The sequence below is a fragment of the Salvia miltiorrhiza genome, chromosome 2 (assembly GCF_028751815.1).
Source record: "Salvia miltiorrhiza cultivar Shanhuang (shh) chromosome 2, IMPLAD_Smil_shh, whole genome shotgun sequence".
NCBI classification, from domain to species: domain Eukaryota; kingdom Viridiplantae; phylum Streptophyta; class Magnoliopsida; order Lamiales; family Lamiaceae; genus Salvia; species Salvia miltiorrhiza.
Window position 1 is genome coordinate 47,285,939 of NC_080388.1, and position 17,427 is coordinate 47,303,365.

At 30.6% G+C, this 17,427-nt stretch overlaps 3 protein-coding genes across 3 annotated transcripts; 2 read left to right on the top strand and 1 right to left on the bottom strand.

Moving 5' to 3' along the window:
* Positions 1–469: 469 nt before the first annotated feature.
* LOC131009626 (uncharacterized) lies at positions 470–1,230 on the bottom strand. The gene is made up of 2 exons (XM_057937039.1): positions 609–1,230; positions 470–501 (listed from the first exon to the last, which is right to left on the bottom strand). Exons 1-2 carry the CDS (start codon positions 1,228–1,230, stop codon positions 470–472), a joined length of 654 nt encoding a protein of 217 aa, XP_057793022.1.
* Positions 1,231–5,509: 4,279 nt separating this feature from the next.
* Positions 5,510–8,474, top strand: LOC131011769 (transcription factor WER-like). The gene is made up of 3 exons (XM_057939610.1): positions 5,510–5,752; positions 6,860–7,037; positions 7,460–8,474. Exons 2-3 carry the CDS (start codon positions 6,881–6,883, stop codon positions 8,146–8,148), a joined length of 846 nt encoding a protein of 281 aa, XP_057795593.1. The 5' UTR covers positions 5,510–5,752; positions 6,860–6,880; the 3' UTR covers positions 8,149–8,474.
* Positions 8,475–13,772: 5,298 nt separating this feature from the next.
* LOC131011771 (uncharacterized) lies at positions 13,773–15,522 on the top strand. The gene is made up of 5 exons (XM_057939611.1): positions 13,773–14,253; positions 14,365–14,433; positions 14,531–14,610; positions 14,721–14,923; positions 15,178–15,522. Exons 1-5 carry the CDS (start codon positions 14,078–14,080, stop codon positions 15,352–15,354), a joined length of 705 nt encoding a protein of 234 aa, XP_057795594.1. The 5' UTR covers positions 13,773–14,077; the 3' UTR covers positions 15,355–15,522.
* The last annotated feature ends 1,905 nt before the right edge of the window (positions 15,523–17,427 follow it).

Sequence of the window (17,427 nt, forward strand, 5' to 3'; positions counted from 1 at the left end):
CAAAAAATATTTTAATTATCAATAACTTAATATATAAAAAAAAATTATTTAGCTAAGTAATAAAGTTTATTAAATTTTCATTATCTAAAGATTAATTTTTTTTATAAACCATATATATTTATACTATTTGAATGACTTCTATTTTATATATTGGAGTAATGAGTTGTGTAATAGTAGAAAAAAATGGATTTAAACTTGAGAATTCAAAAAATGCTATTATTTGATTTGATATATTAAGTTATTGACAATTTTGGTTATTTGCTTTGTGTTCTTTTTTTTTTATTAATTAGAAATTAACAATAAATACGTTCACGTAAAATATTGGCACGTCATATTAGCCTGATATTTGACCGAAATTTGGATTAGTAGCAAAAACAGATAAAATCTAAAGTTTAGTAATTTTCACGCTACAGTTCAAAATTTGTGTGCAAAACTAGAATTGGAAGAAAGTTTAGTATTTTATGGGCAATTAACCATAAAAACAAAAGGTACCAGAAGTACCTAAAAGTCAATACATGAAGAGAGCAAAAAATTGCAAGAGCACCAGCAAGAGAAACTTACATCCGACTTAGTAAACTTAAAAATCTTACTCCAACTCCACAAACGACCTTTAATCTCTGATACCGCCCTTTGCACCTCCCAGACTTGTTCTTCAAATCTGCTTTCATTCCTTTGTTTCCACAATAGCCAAATCGTGCACATCCATAACGCTTTGAGGGCCTTTTCACTCTCTCTACCTCTTCCACTGTTTATGAACATATTGAAATGTTGCATCAATTCCTTCGGTCTCGCTGTTCTGATCCCCATCCACGACTCTATTGCATTCCATACCTGTTGAGCTTTCGGGCATAATAGGAAAAGGTGATTCGCTGTCTCAACATTCCCGACACAAGCATTACACCAAACCTCAACGTCCGCCAGCTGCACTCTCCTCTTTACAAGATTGCCGTATGTCGCTAGCCGATTTTTCAGACACCGCCATGCTGTCACTCTCACCTTGTGTGGGGTCGGTGCACTCCAAACCTTTGCCATCATCGCATTTGAGTGTAGAACTGGAGCCGTTAGATTTCTATTCTGCATCAACACTTCATACACTGATTTGGTTGACAGCTCTCCACTCTTGGTCTTCTTCCACCTCCACACGTCCATCTTTCCTGCATTTGGGGTACAAACAGAGATGAACTCAAGTAAGGCATTAGTCATCCCTAGCTCCCTATCAAACAACTCCATTATCCACTGAAAATCCCACACCCATCTTCCCTCAACCCAATTCCCAGACTCCTCTATCGACGCATTTTTGTTAATACAAAGAGAGAAAAGTCTAGGAAAAGCAAATCTAATCGGTTTATCTCCCACCCATCTATCCAACCAAAACTTTGTGTCCTTCCCATTTCCTATACATCGCGACAGATTCTCCAAGAAACCCCCCTCTCCCGATTCACCCACTCCCCAAAGCTAAGATTTTTGGCCACCAATCTCCCCTCATCCGCATGACTCCCTTGCAAAAAATCCCTCCCTCGCCCCATTCCACCTTCCCATAAATCGAAGTTACTATCCTAGCCCACAATGCCTCCCCATTCTCAAGATACCTCCACAACCATTAATAAAGAGGTGGTCTTGGATGCAACATATTACACCATGCAATATAATAATGTAAAAAGTTTGAATAGAAGCTTCATGTCACAGATTGATCATGTTATATGGTGCAACACATTGCACTCAAATTTTTGTCTACAATAAAAGGTTATTGGATGGCTACATTTCCTCATTTACACACACACATAATAAATATAAGTAGTAAGCAATTGGTACTATTAAAATAATTTATACTCCCTCCTATTCAAAATATGTCTTTCTAGCATTCGTATACATTAATTTTATATATATATATATATATATATATATATATATATATATATATATAGGGTTGAGTTCAACAGAGAAGTATCTTTTTCGAGAGAACGAACAAATCTATATATTTTACGAACAGATCAACATAAGTAATGAACATACGTATTTAGTAAAAATATAGAAAAACTCGCCACCAGCAGGATTCAAACCCGGGGAAAATTGTTGTTCATGCGGTACATTGATCTGTTCATTAAAATTATAGATCTGTTCGTTTTTATTTTACGAATTCTCTATTCTCCACAATATTTAGCTTCTCTGTTGAACCCTTCTCTATATATATATATATATAATATGATTTTTGAGGTGATCAGCTATTAGGGGCAATAATGGAACCTAGGTCTAGAACGATATATTTTTTTTGAAAATATCCAAAATGACATTTAATTTGAACAGGAGGGAGCAGCATTTAGGAAAAAAAAATATAGTTTAGTATAGCTAAATAGGTATAAACAAAAGTATAATTGAATATGGTAGAGGGTTGGGTCAAAGTTTGTTTGTTGAGGTTAAAGTTTGTGAACGTTTGTTGATGTGTTGCTAATTAAAATAAGTTTCTTGGAAAGATGAGATAAAATAATAATTAAGGTATATTATTGTTTTCATTACAGAGACACTTTCGATCAAATGTTGTTTATATCTTTTATTTTTACTTTTGCAAGTTAACTGATTTGTGTCTCATCAATTCATTGAAAACTATTTCAAATCTGTATATTATCATCCTTTTCTTTTGTCTTTTTCTCAGATTTCCTTGATTAGGGTTTATTGTTTCTTTTATCCTTATCCAATTTTTAAGAAAACCTTTTCATTTTGTACTAACAGATCGTTTTTTCTTTATTATTATTATTATTATTATTATTATTATTATTATTATTATTATTATTATTATTATTATTATTATTATTATTATTATTATTATTAGAGTTAATTGTCTATAAATACACGAACTATACTCAAATTTTGGTTTTTGACTAAATTTATTTTTTTGGTCAAAAAATACATAAACTTTTATATTTTTAGAATTTGACCGGAGCCGAAAGTTAGTCGGCTAATAAATTGATTATCTGAATTCTGATGGGCAATCCGAAGGTACCGTTGGAAAGCTCTTAATGTTATCTTTATAATGATACTTATATTGGTGGGTTTTGATAATCGAAAGTAGTAAAAAAAAATGGCATGAAAGTCGAGGTCACGAAACTCTATATTTTTTCCTTTTTTCAACCACTTTCGGTTACCAAAACTCAACAATATAAGTATCATTAGAAAGACCAACGTCAATAGCTTTCCAATTGTATTTTAAATTGGCCATCAGAATTCAAACAATCAAGTTATTGGCCAATGAACTTTTGGGATCATGTCAAATTCCAAAAAATTAAAAGTTTATGTATTTTTTGACCAAAAAGATAGATTTGGTTGAAAACCAAAATTTGGATATAGTTTGTGTATTTATAGGCAATTAACCCTTATTATTATTATTATTATTATTATTAGTAGTAGTAGTAGTAGTAATAGTAGTAGTAGTGGTGGTGTAGAATAGGTTGTATATAGAGAGATGAAATTAATTACGGTCTTGATAAATTGTTGCATTCTTTATTTTGTCTCAAACACATCTTTCTAGTAGATATGACATCTGAGTGAATTAAGCACACATGGTTATTGTAACAGATGACCCGACTTATGTCTCCTCCCCCCTCAAAACAATACAATAAAATAAAGAAAAAATGTAAAAGAAAAAAGGTCCAACTTAAAGAATTTAGGCACCTAATGAATTTTTCAAGTATACGTATCTCACACACACACACACATATATCTAATGAAAATGTTATCTTAAAATAAAAATTGATATGAATAAGTCAATAAAATCTATGAATAAATTTTTTGTAATGCATGAATGATCATTTAAATATGGGTTCAAATTTTTGAGGGGACGAAAATTTCACCATATTAATTGAATTACAACTATTTGTTTATTCCAAGCAACTTATTCGTAGGTTTATATTGATTTATTCATTATTCTCAGCATTCTATTTTTCGTGAGAAATGAGAATAATGAATAAATCAATATAAATCTATGAATACGTTGCTTGTAATAAACAAATAGCTGTAATTCAATTAATAAGATGAAATTTTCACTTCCGCCAAGATTCGAACCCAGATTTAAATGACTATTCATGTATTACAAAAAAATAATTCGCAGGTTTTATTGAGTTATTCGTTATCAATTGTCATTCTTACGAAAAGTAGTATTCTCACTTAATTATTTCTCTCTCTCTATATATATAATTGCTTGAAAAAATTACTCTTTCGTACTACCTTGACATGATCAAATTGGACACCTTCGTCTAAGAAACTCTTGAATATAATATTGATTAAACTATTTCTGAACACTTTCGAACTATTTCCGATATGATCACACTATGCATCTTAACCAAAACTATAAACAATTAAGAGTAAAAATAGCTTCCCAACAATTTAATAATTAATATCTTGAATATTCTAAAATTACGATACGTCTCTCCTAGATATTTTGCCTTACCCATATTCATTTAAAAATATTTTTTGTTGCCCAGATTATGAATGTTCAAATCCAAATATAATCAAATTGGAATTAAAAAAATCAGAGTGGTGATGAATAATTAAGTTGATGATTAGTACACTTGTTCTTGATTAGACAGTGCCTACATAGGATGGCAATTAAGACATATTACCACAGTTTGATTAAGGGTTAGACACCGATTTTGCACCCACCATTTTTGAGATGGCTTGTGCTCTTTGATAAACTACGTTTGATGTGAATGGATAAACTATTTTTCAGACTGCCTTTGGAAAACCAAAGTGATTAATTTCGTGGGGTATGGAATAATCAGTCAGTTAAGAAATCATTTTTTTAAGTTTTATTGCTTTGTTTCTTTCTAAGTTTGCTTTTGACTTATCATCTGCATAGTATACTTAATTTCAACTTTCAAGCCACTATTTTCCAATCCTTTTCAAATATATATAAATTTATATATGTGCGCGCGTGTGTGTATTATATGCATTAATATGATATCATTGATAAAATGGAATATTGATCTAATTTAATTCCTTAAAAATGAATATATATTTGACTAACGAATTTTAATAGGGTGGTAAAGAAAATAAATGTTTTCCTTAGTCTATTATTTTAAGGTATATATTAACAGAATTAATTGCATAACGTCTTGATATTGCTACTGAGAAAGATCATATAAATTAGGAAGGCAAAGTAAATTGATTGCATGTGTCTCTCGGAATTAATTTTTTTTTCCTGACCTAACTAATATGGAACGTGAAAATCTTAGCTTGTAAATTGGCAACGAAATCTAGTTAAAGAAAAAATTTATGAGAATTTGTCTAACCTTCTACATTTGAACAAATAAATAAACTTCTTAGATTTACTGTTTGATATAAAAATTAATTGTTTATTACGAAAGCCAAGTGCATTTTGTGTATGCATGTACAAAGCCTAAATAAATTTTCTTGTTAAAGACGTATAGTTCAATTTTATTATATTCAATTGTGAAGTGTAAATAAAAAAATAAAAATAATAATAAAAAAACAGGGAGAGGCCACCAACTATTACAATAATTCAATAACAAGCTTTTCAATCCTGGACAGCTTGAAACTTTATATAGCCTAATAATAATAATTATTTTTTGACAATCTTGTTGCTACAGATATTCTTCGTCTTCCCCGTTGGACGTTTTTCTCTTCTCAATCGATCTTTCTATGAGAAACTCGCTTCGAGGTTATAAGACATTTCTTATTGTAATTGGGGATTAATTCGACGGCTCTGATCATTTTGGGTTTTTCTTCTTCATCATTCAAGGTAATATATACTCTTCTCTACGATTTTTTTTAAAGGCTGTACGAATTTTTTTGTCATGCTTTATTAGTTGAATTGTATGTTTGTCAGATTGTTTTTGGCTGCTGCTTGTATAAGATAATTCCTTAATTGCCATGCATTCCATAACTAGTTGTTTGAAATGAGTTCTTCATATTGCAAAATATGTTTTGCAATATCATCATACCCAGTTTTCTCCATATCAGGAATGCCTTTATTTTTTATTTTATTACCTCTTATTTTGGATTATTTTACACTGACTGTATTTTTTCACCGAAAACATTTCAAGATAATTAAATATTTTTTATATAGAGCAGAGGAGAGACAATGATCAAATTTTTTTTTTTGAGAGATTTGCACTATAAGTATATTTTGATATATGGAGCTATATATATAGAAGTACTGCTACCTTTTAACAGCTTTATATGTCTGAGTGTGATGATCTTGGCTTCGATCATAGAGTATTTCAGGAATGATGATATTAATATAAACATTAATTAATTAAAATATTTTTTTTATTATAATTGAGCATCACTCAGGGAAACTATAAATTTGTGATGGTTGTAAAATCATAAACTAATAAAATTAATGTTTTGCATTTCTCTCAAATGGGTAGTCAATTGCATGCATATGATAATAATAATAATAATAATAATAATAATAATAATAATAATAATAATAATAATAATAATAATAATAATAATAATAATAATAATAATAATAATAACTAACCCAATATATACCATAATGATTATAATATTGGACTCACTAACGAAATGAAGTAGAGGAAATAAAACGCCATTATGAAACACGACGTATATTTCATGTGTTTTGTTTGTGCGTGAAGTATAACTTTCTTTTATAAGTACACCTCATTAGTAAATAGTAACAAGAATAACCACATTTTTAATTAATATTCAAGGCCCATTATCAAAACTCAGAAATGTGGTTTTCTTTTCTTTTCAATTTTCCTACATGTTAAAGTCCATTTTGTGGTGCAAAGCCAATTATTGCAGTTGATATATACATCTTCTTCTTTTCTACTTTGTGGAGATTTGCTTTTCTGATATTCTGAAAAAATTGATAAATTAGATAGAGGTAGCTGAAATTTCCATGGATGAAAGTAGATGTCGTGGCTCAAACGACGATCCAAGAACTTGCCCTCGAGGCCACTGGAGGCCTGCAGAAGACGAAAAGCTCCGGCAGCTCGTCGACAAATATGGCCCTCAAAATTGGAATTCCATTGCTGAAAAACTTCAAGGAAGATCAGGTAACCCCATAAAATTATATATAGCTTCATCTGGAAATAATTTCTTGCAACTACGTATTTCAAGATTAGGGTTCATCGGTTACTTGTAGGAGAAAACAAATTCAATATTTATTCTTCTAGAATCTGCCCCTCCTAACAACTGGATATAGGTTTTAAGTGCACATATATGTCGTGAAATAAAAAAAAATTAAGATAAATTCATAATTTCAAGAATAAGTCATCTATGATATCTACTTATTAAACGGTATATAACTATATACATTAAAAAATATATATATATTGTCACTTGTTTCTGGCCATAAAACCCTAATTATATATATATATATATATATATATATATATATATATAGGTTTTAATTTTCTTTTTTCTAAAAAAAGGAAAAAACAGATTTTGATCTTTGATAAATATGATATGTACGCAGGTAAGAGTTGCAGATTGAGATGGTTTAATCAGCTTGATCCAAGAATAAATCGACGGCCTTTCTCGGAAGAAGAGGAAGAAAGGCTGCTTGCAGCTCATAGAATACATGGAAACAAATGGGCTTTAATTTCAAGGCTTTTTCCTGGTAGAACTGATAATGCTGTCAAAAACCATTGGCATGTGATTATGGCAAGAAAGCAAAGAGAAAAATCCAAGCTTTGTGGCAAGATTAGAGCCCATAATCAAGATCTTAATGCTGTCATTATGGACTCTAAATCTCCCACTAACTACGTTTTCCGACGAAAGAATTCGAGGCTTCAAGAGGAGTACGGATCCAAAATCAGCTTCCAAAATGGTGGGATTGATTTCGTCGATTCGCAAAGCCAACCCAAGGACAAAATCTTCTCTTTGTCTTCCTTCTCTGGTTGGCCTAATAATTTGTCATCTTACTCTTCTGATCCATGTGAAAGACGAAGAAGAGGTTATAATCATCAAAGCAATTTCTCCATATTTAGTCCCTACCATGACTCAATTGAGGCCCAATTTAGTAGCACCACGATTTCGAATCTATTCAATTATTCGTCATGTGGAGAGACGAAGACGAGGACGAGGACGATTGCAGAGGAGAAATCCATGGAAAAGAAAGATGTCCCGTTCATAGATTTTCTTGGTGTGGGAATCTCTTCTTGATCAATATTTATGTGTGAGTTTGATTATCGAGGAAATTTATGGCGGCAATAGATCAAAACGTCGACCTAATTAGGGTTACCTAGTGTTGTGTTGTTGGTGTGGTGTAGCTTCGAAGATCTAAGGTGTAGGGGATGTATAGCTGACCGTGATGAGTGGATTGTAGCCAAGATCTTGTTGAGTTTAGTACCTTGTGAAATTTTTATTAGGGTAGTGATAGTTGTAGGGGTTGAATTAATGTTGGCCTAGTAGTTCACATAGTTTGGGATATTTTTCTATTGTATGATTATATCAAGCCTATGAAGCTGTGGGGGGTTTTGTATGTTCAATTCTCGTGATTTTTATGTTTTGAAGTGAACGAGGAATTGAATCATCCAAGAAGCTAGTCTTGATCTATTCTAAATTACTATATATAAGAAGAAGCTATACGCTAAAAATAGCTTTTAATTATAAAGAAATACGAATCTGTTTTGGATTAATTCTATGTAAATTATACGTATGAATTCGTTGTGTAAATGTCTGAATTTCAAAAATTAAAAATTTCGCTACATATGAAATTCAAACTCAGGACCATGAATTCATCCAATAAGTGATGAATTAATCGTAGATTTTGATGATCTAAGGGCAAAAAATGGTTCCTATTTTTTATTTTAAGACATATTTTTATTTTAGCTCACCACGTAAAACATATGGTTCATGTATTTTATATATTTGTTTATGGTTCTCAGTTCTAACAAAAACATATTACCTATATATATACATGTGTGTGTGTGTGTAGAAACAAAAGTTTCATAGAGAATGTTATATATTGAGAGAATGGAATGCGTTCGAATAAGTCAATTATTTTTTACGGATAAATCAATGTAATGTATGAACATGTATTTTCGTCTGGGTTCGAATCTTGGAGGGGGCAAGATTTTCACCATATTAACTAGATACGTCTATTCAAGAGTTATACTCCCACTTATCTTGACACATTTGCTTTGGTCACGAAGATTAAGAATAAGGTGTTAAGATTGTGAAGTGGGTAGATACCACTTATTTTAATGTGTGTAAAGAATGTAGAGATCACATACTATTTTTGGAAAGTGTCCTTATAAATGAGACAAACAAAAAGGAAAAATGTGCCAAAATAAGTGGGACATAGAAAGTATTTGTTTATTCGTAGAATTTATTGATTTATTTGTCATTCTCATTTCTCACAAAAAATAGAATTCTCCATGGAGCCGTACACCTATATATATATATATATATATATATATATATATAGGGGGGGGGGGGCTACCACCATAAAAACATTTTAAGTGTATAAAATAGGAACAAATCTTATCCATTAGATCGTAGTGAATTATTGTCCTAGATCAAATTATATGGAGATCTGAAATTTGTAATTGTTTCCCTTGCAATTCATACGTTTTTCTTATTACGAATTGAAAGTACTTTTGTTACGAATTATATTCATGATTAGACAAATTTCAAACCACAAGATCAACCAAGATCTAATGGACATGATTTGTTCTATTTTATACACTTAAAAGTGTTTTCATTTTAGCCCATTTCTATATATATATATATATATATATATATATATATATATATATATATATATACATACTCCATCCGTCTCATATTTTAGTAGCCATATTTGCATTTTTGGATGTCCTACATTTTTGTATCCATTTTATTTTAGTAAATAGGTGTACTTTAATTTTTTAACACTCACATAAAATGCGAGACCCTTATTCCACTCACAATATACTCAACTATTTTATTAAAATTCGTGTCACTCTCATCTAGATACTAAAAATTGAGACGGAAGGAGTATAATATTTGACGCATGCATGCATTATTGTAAACTGTAATGAAGGATACATAGTGCGTGTTAGGTCTCGTTTGAGTTCATCTTTTTTATGACATCGATCAATATATAAATGTTGAATATATTAAAAAATTGGCATTACGTATATCAAATGATGTGTTTTCAATCCTTTTCTTCAACTAAAAAATAAAATAAAAAAATCTTTCAAATTTCTTATTGGTATATGTATCCTGTTTCAATGATATATATATACACCACTGATGTCTTTTGTCTTCGCATATTGCAAGGAAGCTTGTGAGTTGTGACTCGTAACAATTGTTGCATATATATGATCGTACTTCATATCCATTTAACAGTAGTAAGAAGATGTAAATTAAGTAGTTAACTTGTTAATTAGATTATATATAGACGGAAATAATTAATTCATGCTAAAAAGGGAATTAGAATCAGTGAAGTTTTTTCTTTATGAAATGAAAAATCACTAAAGTTAAAAGCGCATGCATGCATTAATTAATCTTTTTTTCTTATCTATATACTGCCACCCCAATCCAGAGAAGAAATTTACATCACCTTAATTTAAATACGATTAGTTTAATTATTCATATATATATATACAATTTTTCTCAGTTAAGTTACAGTTATACAATCAAATTTTCATCACTTTTTATTAATGAAATGTATTCTTTTTCATCTAATTATTAATTAGTGATATAGTTTCCCATGGAAACATAAATTTTAATTAGATTTATGTTTGAATTAAATAATAAACGTACATCTGAAAGTTCATAGGGCTAGATCATTATTTAGAACCCAAGTAGCCCATTTTCTATCATGTTGAAGCTTAATTTCAAATTATATTATGCAAGCCCATTCTTTAAATTGCTTATTTTAAATTAAGTTGGCCCGCCACTAATCTGGAGTCCACAGCTTCACGACCAATCCTAAAACTAAAGGCCTATAATCCATTACTTTAGATTACCCATTTTATTTTATTTTCTCAGGAGGTGGTTCAAATGTCCCTAGATATATATTATACATTAAATATGAATTATTTTTCAGTTCTTTGTGAAAATCTATAATGAATTTATATATGACTTAATTGAATGAATTTGTAATTCAAAGTCTGAATTCCGTATATGACGAAAATTCAATTTTTTAATTGATCGTTTTTTACAATGAATTCATAATGAACTTGTTTTATGCGATAAACTTAGTTGTACGATAACACTGCCTTTGTAAGTTGTAAATATGGATGTGGTTGATTGATGATATATAGCATATCATGAGCTGAATTAGTCAATTTTTAGTCTTGGTTCTTAAAGTTGATCAATTCCTAAATGCGAAAAACTGTTTCTAATTAATAAATCATAAGCCATAGCGGTTTTTAGGGGTGAACAAAATATCCGAAATCCGAATATCCGATTCGAATCAAACCGAAATTTAAAATTTGGTTCGGATTTTTCGGATTTTCGGATCGGATTGGATTGAGTTTTCAGCAAATTTTGGATTTTCGGATCGGATCGGATTGACACTTTTAAAATCCGAATTATATTTATAATATAAATAATTTTGTAATTACATATATAAATATATATAATTGTTAGTTTTTAAATAGTTAAATATTTCTAAATTCTAACCTTATACTCTCATATTGATTTATTACAATTAATTATTTGTTAATTAAGATCTTAAATAGATTGTAATTATCTAATTGGTTAGGTTTATATACATTTCGGATTGTTTGGATTTATTCGGTTTTTGGATTTTTTTTTTCACATTTGGATTTCTTTTAATAATTCGGAATTTTCGGTTCGGATCGAATTTTATTCGAAATTTTTCAGATTTTCGGATTCGAATTTTTGTATAATATGATTCAGATCGGATTGAATTTTAGGGAAATTTTGAATTTTCAGATTGGATCGGATTAGGCAAAAATCCATCCGAAATCCGAACGGTTTTATTGCATTTTGACACTGCAAAGAATGACTACATATACCCACTTGGATGATTTCCTACGTACTTTGTTAACAAGTCAAATTCCTATCCAAGTTAATGTATTGTATTGACCCGTGGATAATGGAAATGATCACATGTGGAAATGTATTAATGTTTTAAATTTTCTATTTTTGTTTGTTTAGCAAAAACGAAGATAGATGGGAAGTAGTTAGCAAATTGCAGTATTGTTATAACGCTAGTAGGGTTTGGGTTTTGGCAGCTTTCCCTAAAATGAAAAAATTGTTGGTCTTCCTTCTTGGCCGCCCTTGTTCTTCAACTGCAAAGATTGGCCGTCTCAATATTGCCTTTGTTACTCCACGTCTTTGGATGAAAACATGATGTATTATGTTTGTGTTGGCTTAGCAAGACCTGAGGTCCTGGGTTTGAGTCCTCCGTAGTAAATAAAAAAATTTAAAGACTGCGCGACGAATGACTCAAACCCAGAACCTTAGGCCTTGTGCATTAACAACGTGACGTATTTAAGTTGTCTTAATTTGATTGTCTTGTTAATTTATTCAAAATCTCCAAGGGATAAGATAAATAGATCTAGCTAGTTCCCTAACTTTTTCTCAAACCTAAACATGACAGAATCCGCTAATAATTAGGAAAATGAGATACTATAAGTGTTTGGATAGCATTTCGAGAAATGTGATACGTATCAAAATTGATAAAAGATAAGCATAATAGGGTACCAAAATTCGACTTTCCCATTTCAAAATTTGGGGCTGCTAAAGGAAATTAACTTATTGTGCTTACGTTCGACATCAGAATTGCCTCAGCACTTTTGCGGTACCTTTTGATGAATAAATATATTATTAGATCTCTTGGTCATCTTATGAAATTAATTATAAGAAAATTAAGCTTAATGGATTAGTTACGTTAATATTAATATATTCAATAACTTTCTAGAACCAAAGGGTATTACCGGGGGAGTGATACGCGTCGTTAGCTAGCTTGCACGTAAAGGATGGAGTTTATGAATGAATTTGTCGGAAATAGAGAAATAATTTACCGGGGGTGTGTTTATGAATTAATTTTTTTGTATAAATACTATACTAGTATCATTCATACTTCAGCTAGTATATATATAATATATGGATATTAGATTCAAATTGTCGCATGTGGTTGACCAAATTAAAGATTATATATAACCCAAAATCATAGCCTTAGAAGCAACACAAATACACCCTTGAACGCAACAAAGAATAAGAAAAAAAGAGAAGAAAAGAAGAAGCAACAGAGATATTGCCTGGAATGTTCATCACCTGGGAAATGAATTCGGTTAATTAAGAATAATTACGTGGGTTTTGGGGAAGTTGATAAATGCAAATTTATCCACTCCAGGAAATAATAAATAGTAATTAATAAATACAAGTCAGTCAAACAAATCCCCACGTCATATATACGCTTTGGAAATTAAATTTCATGAGGCTGTACTAGCTTTAAGTTCAAATTAAGATGGGCAAACTAATGAGCTTTTAGTTTTACCAAATTTTATCTTTCTTTTTAAGTGAAGATCAACCAAATGAGCATATCAATGATCTCCAATGTTGTATACGATTTTTCAAATCTATATTATATCTCTTTGTATGGTTTGCAAATTTTATGGTCAAGAGGCGTTTTACTAATTGAGTTGCGTTGTCAGCCTCATATTTAGTGTAATGTAAAATTATTATTAAAAAAAGAAAACCACTTACTCAAGTCATATAGGACGGAGAGAGTATTACACATGAATTAAAATCATCGAAAATCTTATTTGTTGAATGTTTAATATTTAATTAATTTGGAAAAGTGATTTCAAATTAGCCAAGAATTGACTTATTCGATCCAATAAAATTGAAAAGTCAGCTTGGAGCAGGTTAGAAAACAAGAATATAGTAAGAAAGCGAGATTTCTTGCCCAACACTAACCGCGTCGGCTCACAACCATTTCTTCTTCTATAAAAGTCTACTACATTTCTTCAGACGATTAATTATTTGATTACATCAAACAATTTTTGAAAATTCATCAAGTTCCAACAAACTCCTCGTACCTCTTTTATCGATCATCAACTTAAATATATAGTATTCAAAGTTTAGTTTAGTAATCGAAAATATAAATCTTTGGTAGAAACAAAACATGTCGATATCCAAATCTTTCTTCAACTTCAGATTCGTCCCTGCTCCAGATTCCCAGCCCTCCAAAACTCGAAAATCGATGTCCTTATTTTCTTCTTCTTCTTCGTGTCTTGCGATTCTGAAGAATCACTATCAAACCCGTTTATGGATATCGAAAAAGCATTACGCAAGTCCAAGGTACGTATTGCATTGGATGATCGAGACATACATTTACAAAGTCACATAATTTTCATCATTACGCTATGCATGCAATTTATTAATTTGTCTTTTTTATATATATATTTTCAGGAGATTGGTTGTACGCAGCGTTGTTCAACCGGGAGTTCCGCCGCCTTCTGAGCCTCCTTTCAACTTCATGTACGTTAAATTTCAATTTCTTTTTGTCATCAAAATTTATTTATTATGTATTTGGTTAAATAACTCTTGATTATTGAAATATATATACTCAATGCAGAAAATGGATTTTGGGGGTAGCTATAACAGTAGTTCTACCGTTCTTTAGCGGTAAATGGACATCGCTTCTGAAAATTAAAAGTAAGTTACATAGCCCCTATAATTAAGTCTCTTTTAATTGAATTTCATCATTTTAATTTCTTGAGATATATATACGTAATTCTTATGGCTGGGGTGTTAATTACGTGCAGATGAAGTGGAGATGGCGGTGGAAACAGCGGAAGAGATAGTCGATGCAGTGGAGAAGGCGGCGGAGGGGGTGGAGAAGGCGGCGGAGAAATTGGCGGAGGATCTTCCCGAGGGCGGAGGCCTCAGAAAAGCAGTGGATTTTGTTGAGCATGTGGCTGAAATAGCTAATAAGGATGCTCATAAATTTGGAGACTTTATAGATAAGGTAAATATATTAACTATTTTTTTTTCATCAAGATTATAGTATAAAAAATATAAAAATGAAGATCGCGAGTAGCTCTTTTCTTCAATATTGGAAAAGGCGGAGATTAATTTGGCGGAACTTAATTATTTTGACATCATATTAATTATATAAATATGTAGTGTGTTTGATGGAAATGGGACACAACAAATCATTACGTACATTTTATAAACACTATTATATTAATCTATTTTGTTAATTCATTTACTTAAATGCAGGTTCAAGAAGTAGAGGAGAAAGTAGAGGATTATGTGGAATGTGTCGTTGAGGGCGCCATCAACCATGAGCATCACAAGGAAGATAATCAAGAAAATGGAGCACAAAATGAGGAAGAAGATAGAGCCCAAGAGCCAACCAAAGAAGAAGAAGATGTTAATGACACAGGCAAACATTAACGTTTTTATTATTTAATTATTGGAGCGCGCAAATAAGAAAATGTAGAGTACGATTTTTAAAAAAAGTGTACAATTACACAATGACATATTGTACTAGATTTCTTAATTCTTTCCGATGTATAGCAAACGTCAACTCGGCTATTGAATTCATACTTTAATATGCCTCAATTTTTATTTTTATTTTCATATATTAGCCATCGAAGCATCTGCTTGTTTTCTTGCCAGCCTCGCTATCACATACGAAATATGTCTCACACGATGCCAACTTTTACTTCAATCCTAATGGGTAGTCCTTAAAATATTGGTTGCGTAATAATATTTTAATTTTAGTATTTTTGAATACAGTTTATATGTATAAAACAATTAAACAAAGATGCTGATGAAATTAATTTTAAAAAGGAGCGAAATTTCCGGCCGGTAACTTGTTATTTGAGAAGACATGGCTCGATCGTGTTTTTTTTTTTTTTTTTGGTAGCTAATCAATTAAACGAACAATTAATCCAAGCACATAAGAAGAAAATGAGGATCATGCTTGATTAAAAATAAAATAAAAATTCATCTACTTTCTAAACTTAGAATAATATAAAATTAGCCACATATGTTCATAGGCAACATATAATCCAAAGTCAAAGAAAAATATTAATTGAAAATGTATAAGTTTCAGTTATTCACCATTGATGAGGTTTTTTGAAAATGTATACAGGGCCGTTTCTGATCAAAAATGGGCCTAGGGCGAAACGATAAAAATGGGCCCTATTTAGGTAACACTATAAAAAATACAAAGATAACATTTTTTTTAAAGTCAAATAATAACATTTCAATAGAAAAAAGGTATTTGTAATTACAAAAAATGACTTCTTCTCGCCTTTTGACTTGCAAAGTCATCTATAATATCATTTGTTTCAAGACTTTCTAAGATATCTTTCTCAATACATAAAATTGCTAAACCATTTAAAATTTCTAAGAATATTTTCATGCTCGCTCAAGTTATCTCTATTATCACAAATATCATCAACTTCAACCGACACACTTGAATTCACATTTTTTTCAGCATTATTCACATGCGAATTTTCAGCTTTATCACTATCATTTTTACTCTTAGCAAAAAATTTATCAATATCACCTTTTTGCGATTTAGTGAGTTCTTCTAATCTTTTTCTTTTTTTCCTTTTCTCACTTCCAGAAATGTGTTTAATGTGTTTCTTAGGAATCATGCTTAATACTCAATCGGTCAAACCACAACAATTATATAAAATAAAACTTTGATATAGGCTATAGCTCAAATCATCAAACAAAATCAATGATAAGACAATAATAAAAGAACAATGGCACCTGGATAAATTAATGGTAAATGGTTGAGATATCAAATATCAGATTGACGATTATTGCACTTTGAATTATCCCAATTCCCAAACTATTTGAGATCAAAATCTGAAAAATAATTAATATAATGTTAGCTTATATATGCTAACAGATAGTTGGAAATTGGAATTGGATAAACAAGTTACAAGCATTAACCGATAGTTGGATAAATAATAAAACAAATACATGCATTTACAAAACAATAAACAATAAAACAAAAGAAAGGTTAAAAAGAGACTAACCGAAAGTTGGAATTTTGGACCAACGAATTTCAACAGATCAGAATTCAGATTCTCAGAAGCCTCTAAGATTTTCTTGTATTTCCTGACTTCTGAGTTCTTCGATTCTTCAAAAGAATCTTACAATTTTGGACCAACGAATTTCAGAATTTAGGTAACTGAGTCTGAGATTGCAAAGCCAAAGCGATTACTTTGGGCAAGGAATTGAAGATTGAAATCTGAAGAACAAGATAAAACTGTAGGATAATACAATCTATAATTTCTCCTATTTATCTTCATGATTCTAACGGTTCAAAAATTATTGGGAAAAGATTTTTGAGAGAACGGCTGGATTCTGGAGAAGAAGATGAAGAATCGCTATGACTGCGGGAGAGACGAATCGTTGCAGCGGCAGAATTAAAGACGCAATTACGCTAATTTTGCTTTAATTAAAAGATACTTGGGCCACTAGGTAATTTATTTTCGCATATCA

Coding starts and splice junctions, on each gene's coding strand:
- LOC131011769 (XM_057939610.1), top strand. CDS start 6,881: ATGGATGAAAGTAGATGTCGTGGCTCAAACGACGATCCAAGAACTTGC. Junction 7,038..7,459: donor AAAACTTCAAGGAAGATCAG/GTAACCCCATAA, acceptor ATATGTACGCAG/GTAAGAGTTGCAGATTGAGA.
- LOC131009626 (XM_057937039.1), bottom strand. CDS start 1,230: ATGGAGTTGTTTGATAGGGAGCTAGGGATGACTAATGCCTTACTTGAG. Junction 502..608: donor GGCGGTATCAGAGATTAAAG/GTCGTTTGTGGA, acceptor ATTGACTTTTAG/GTACTTCTGGTACCTTTTGT.
- LOC131011771 (XM_057939611.1), top strand. CDS start 14,078: ATGTCGATATCCAAATCTTTCTTCAACTTCAGATTCGTCCCTGCTCCA. Junction 14,434..14,530: donor GAGCCTCCTTTCAACTTCAT/GTACGTTAAATT, acceptor TACTCAATGCAG/AAAATGGATTTTGGGGGTAG. Junction 14,924..15,177: donor TTGGAGACTTTATAGATAAG/GTAAATATATTA, acceptor ACTTAAATGCAG/GTTCAAGAAGTAGAGGAGAA.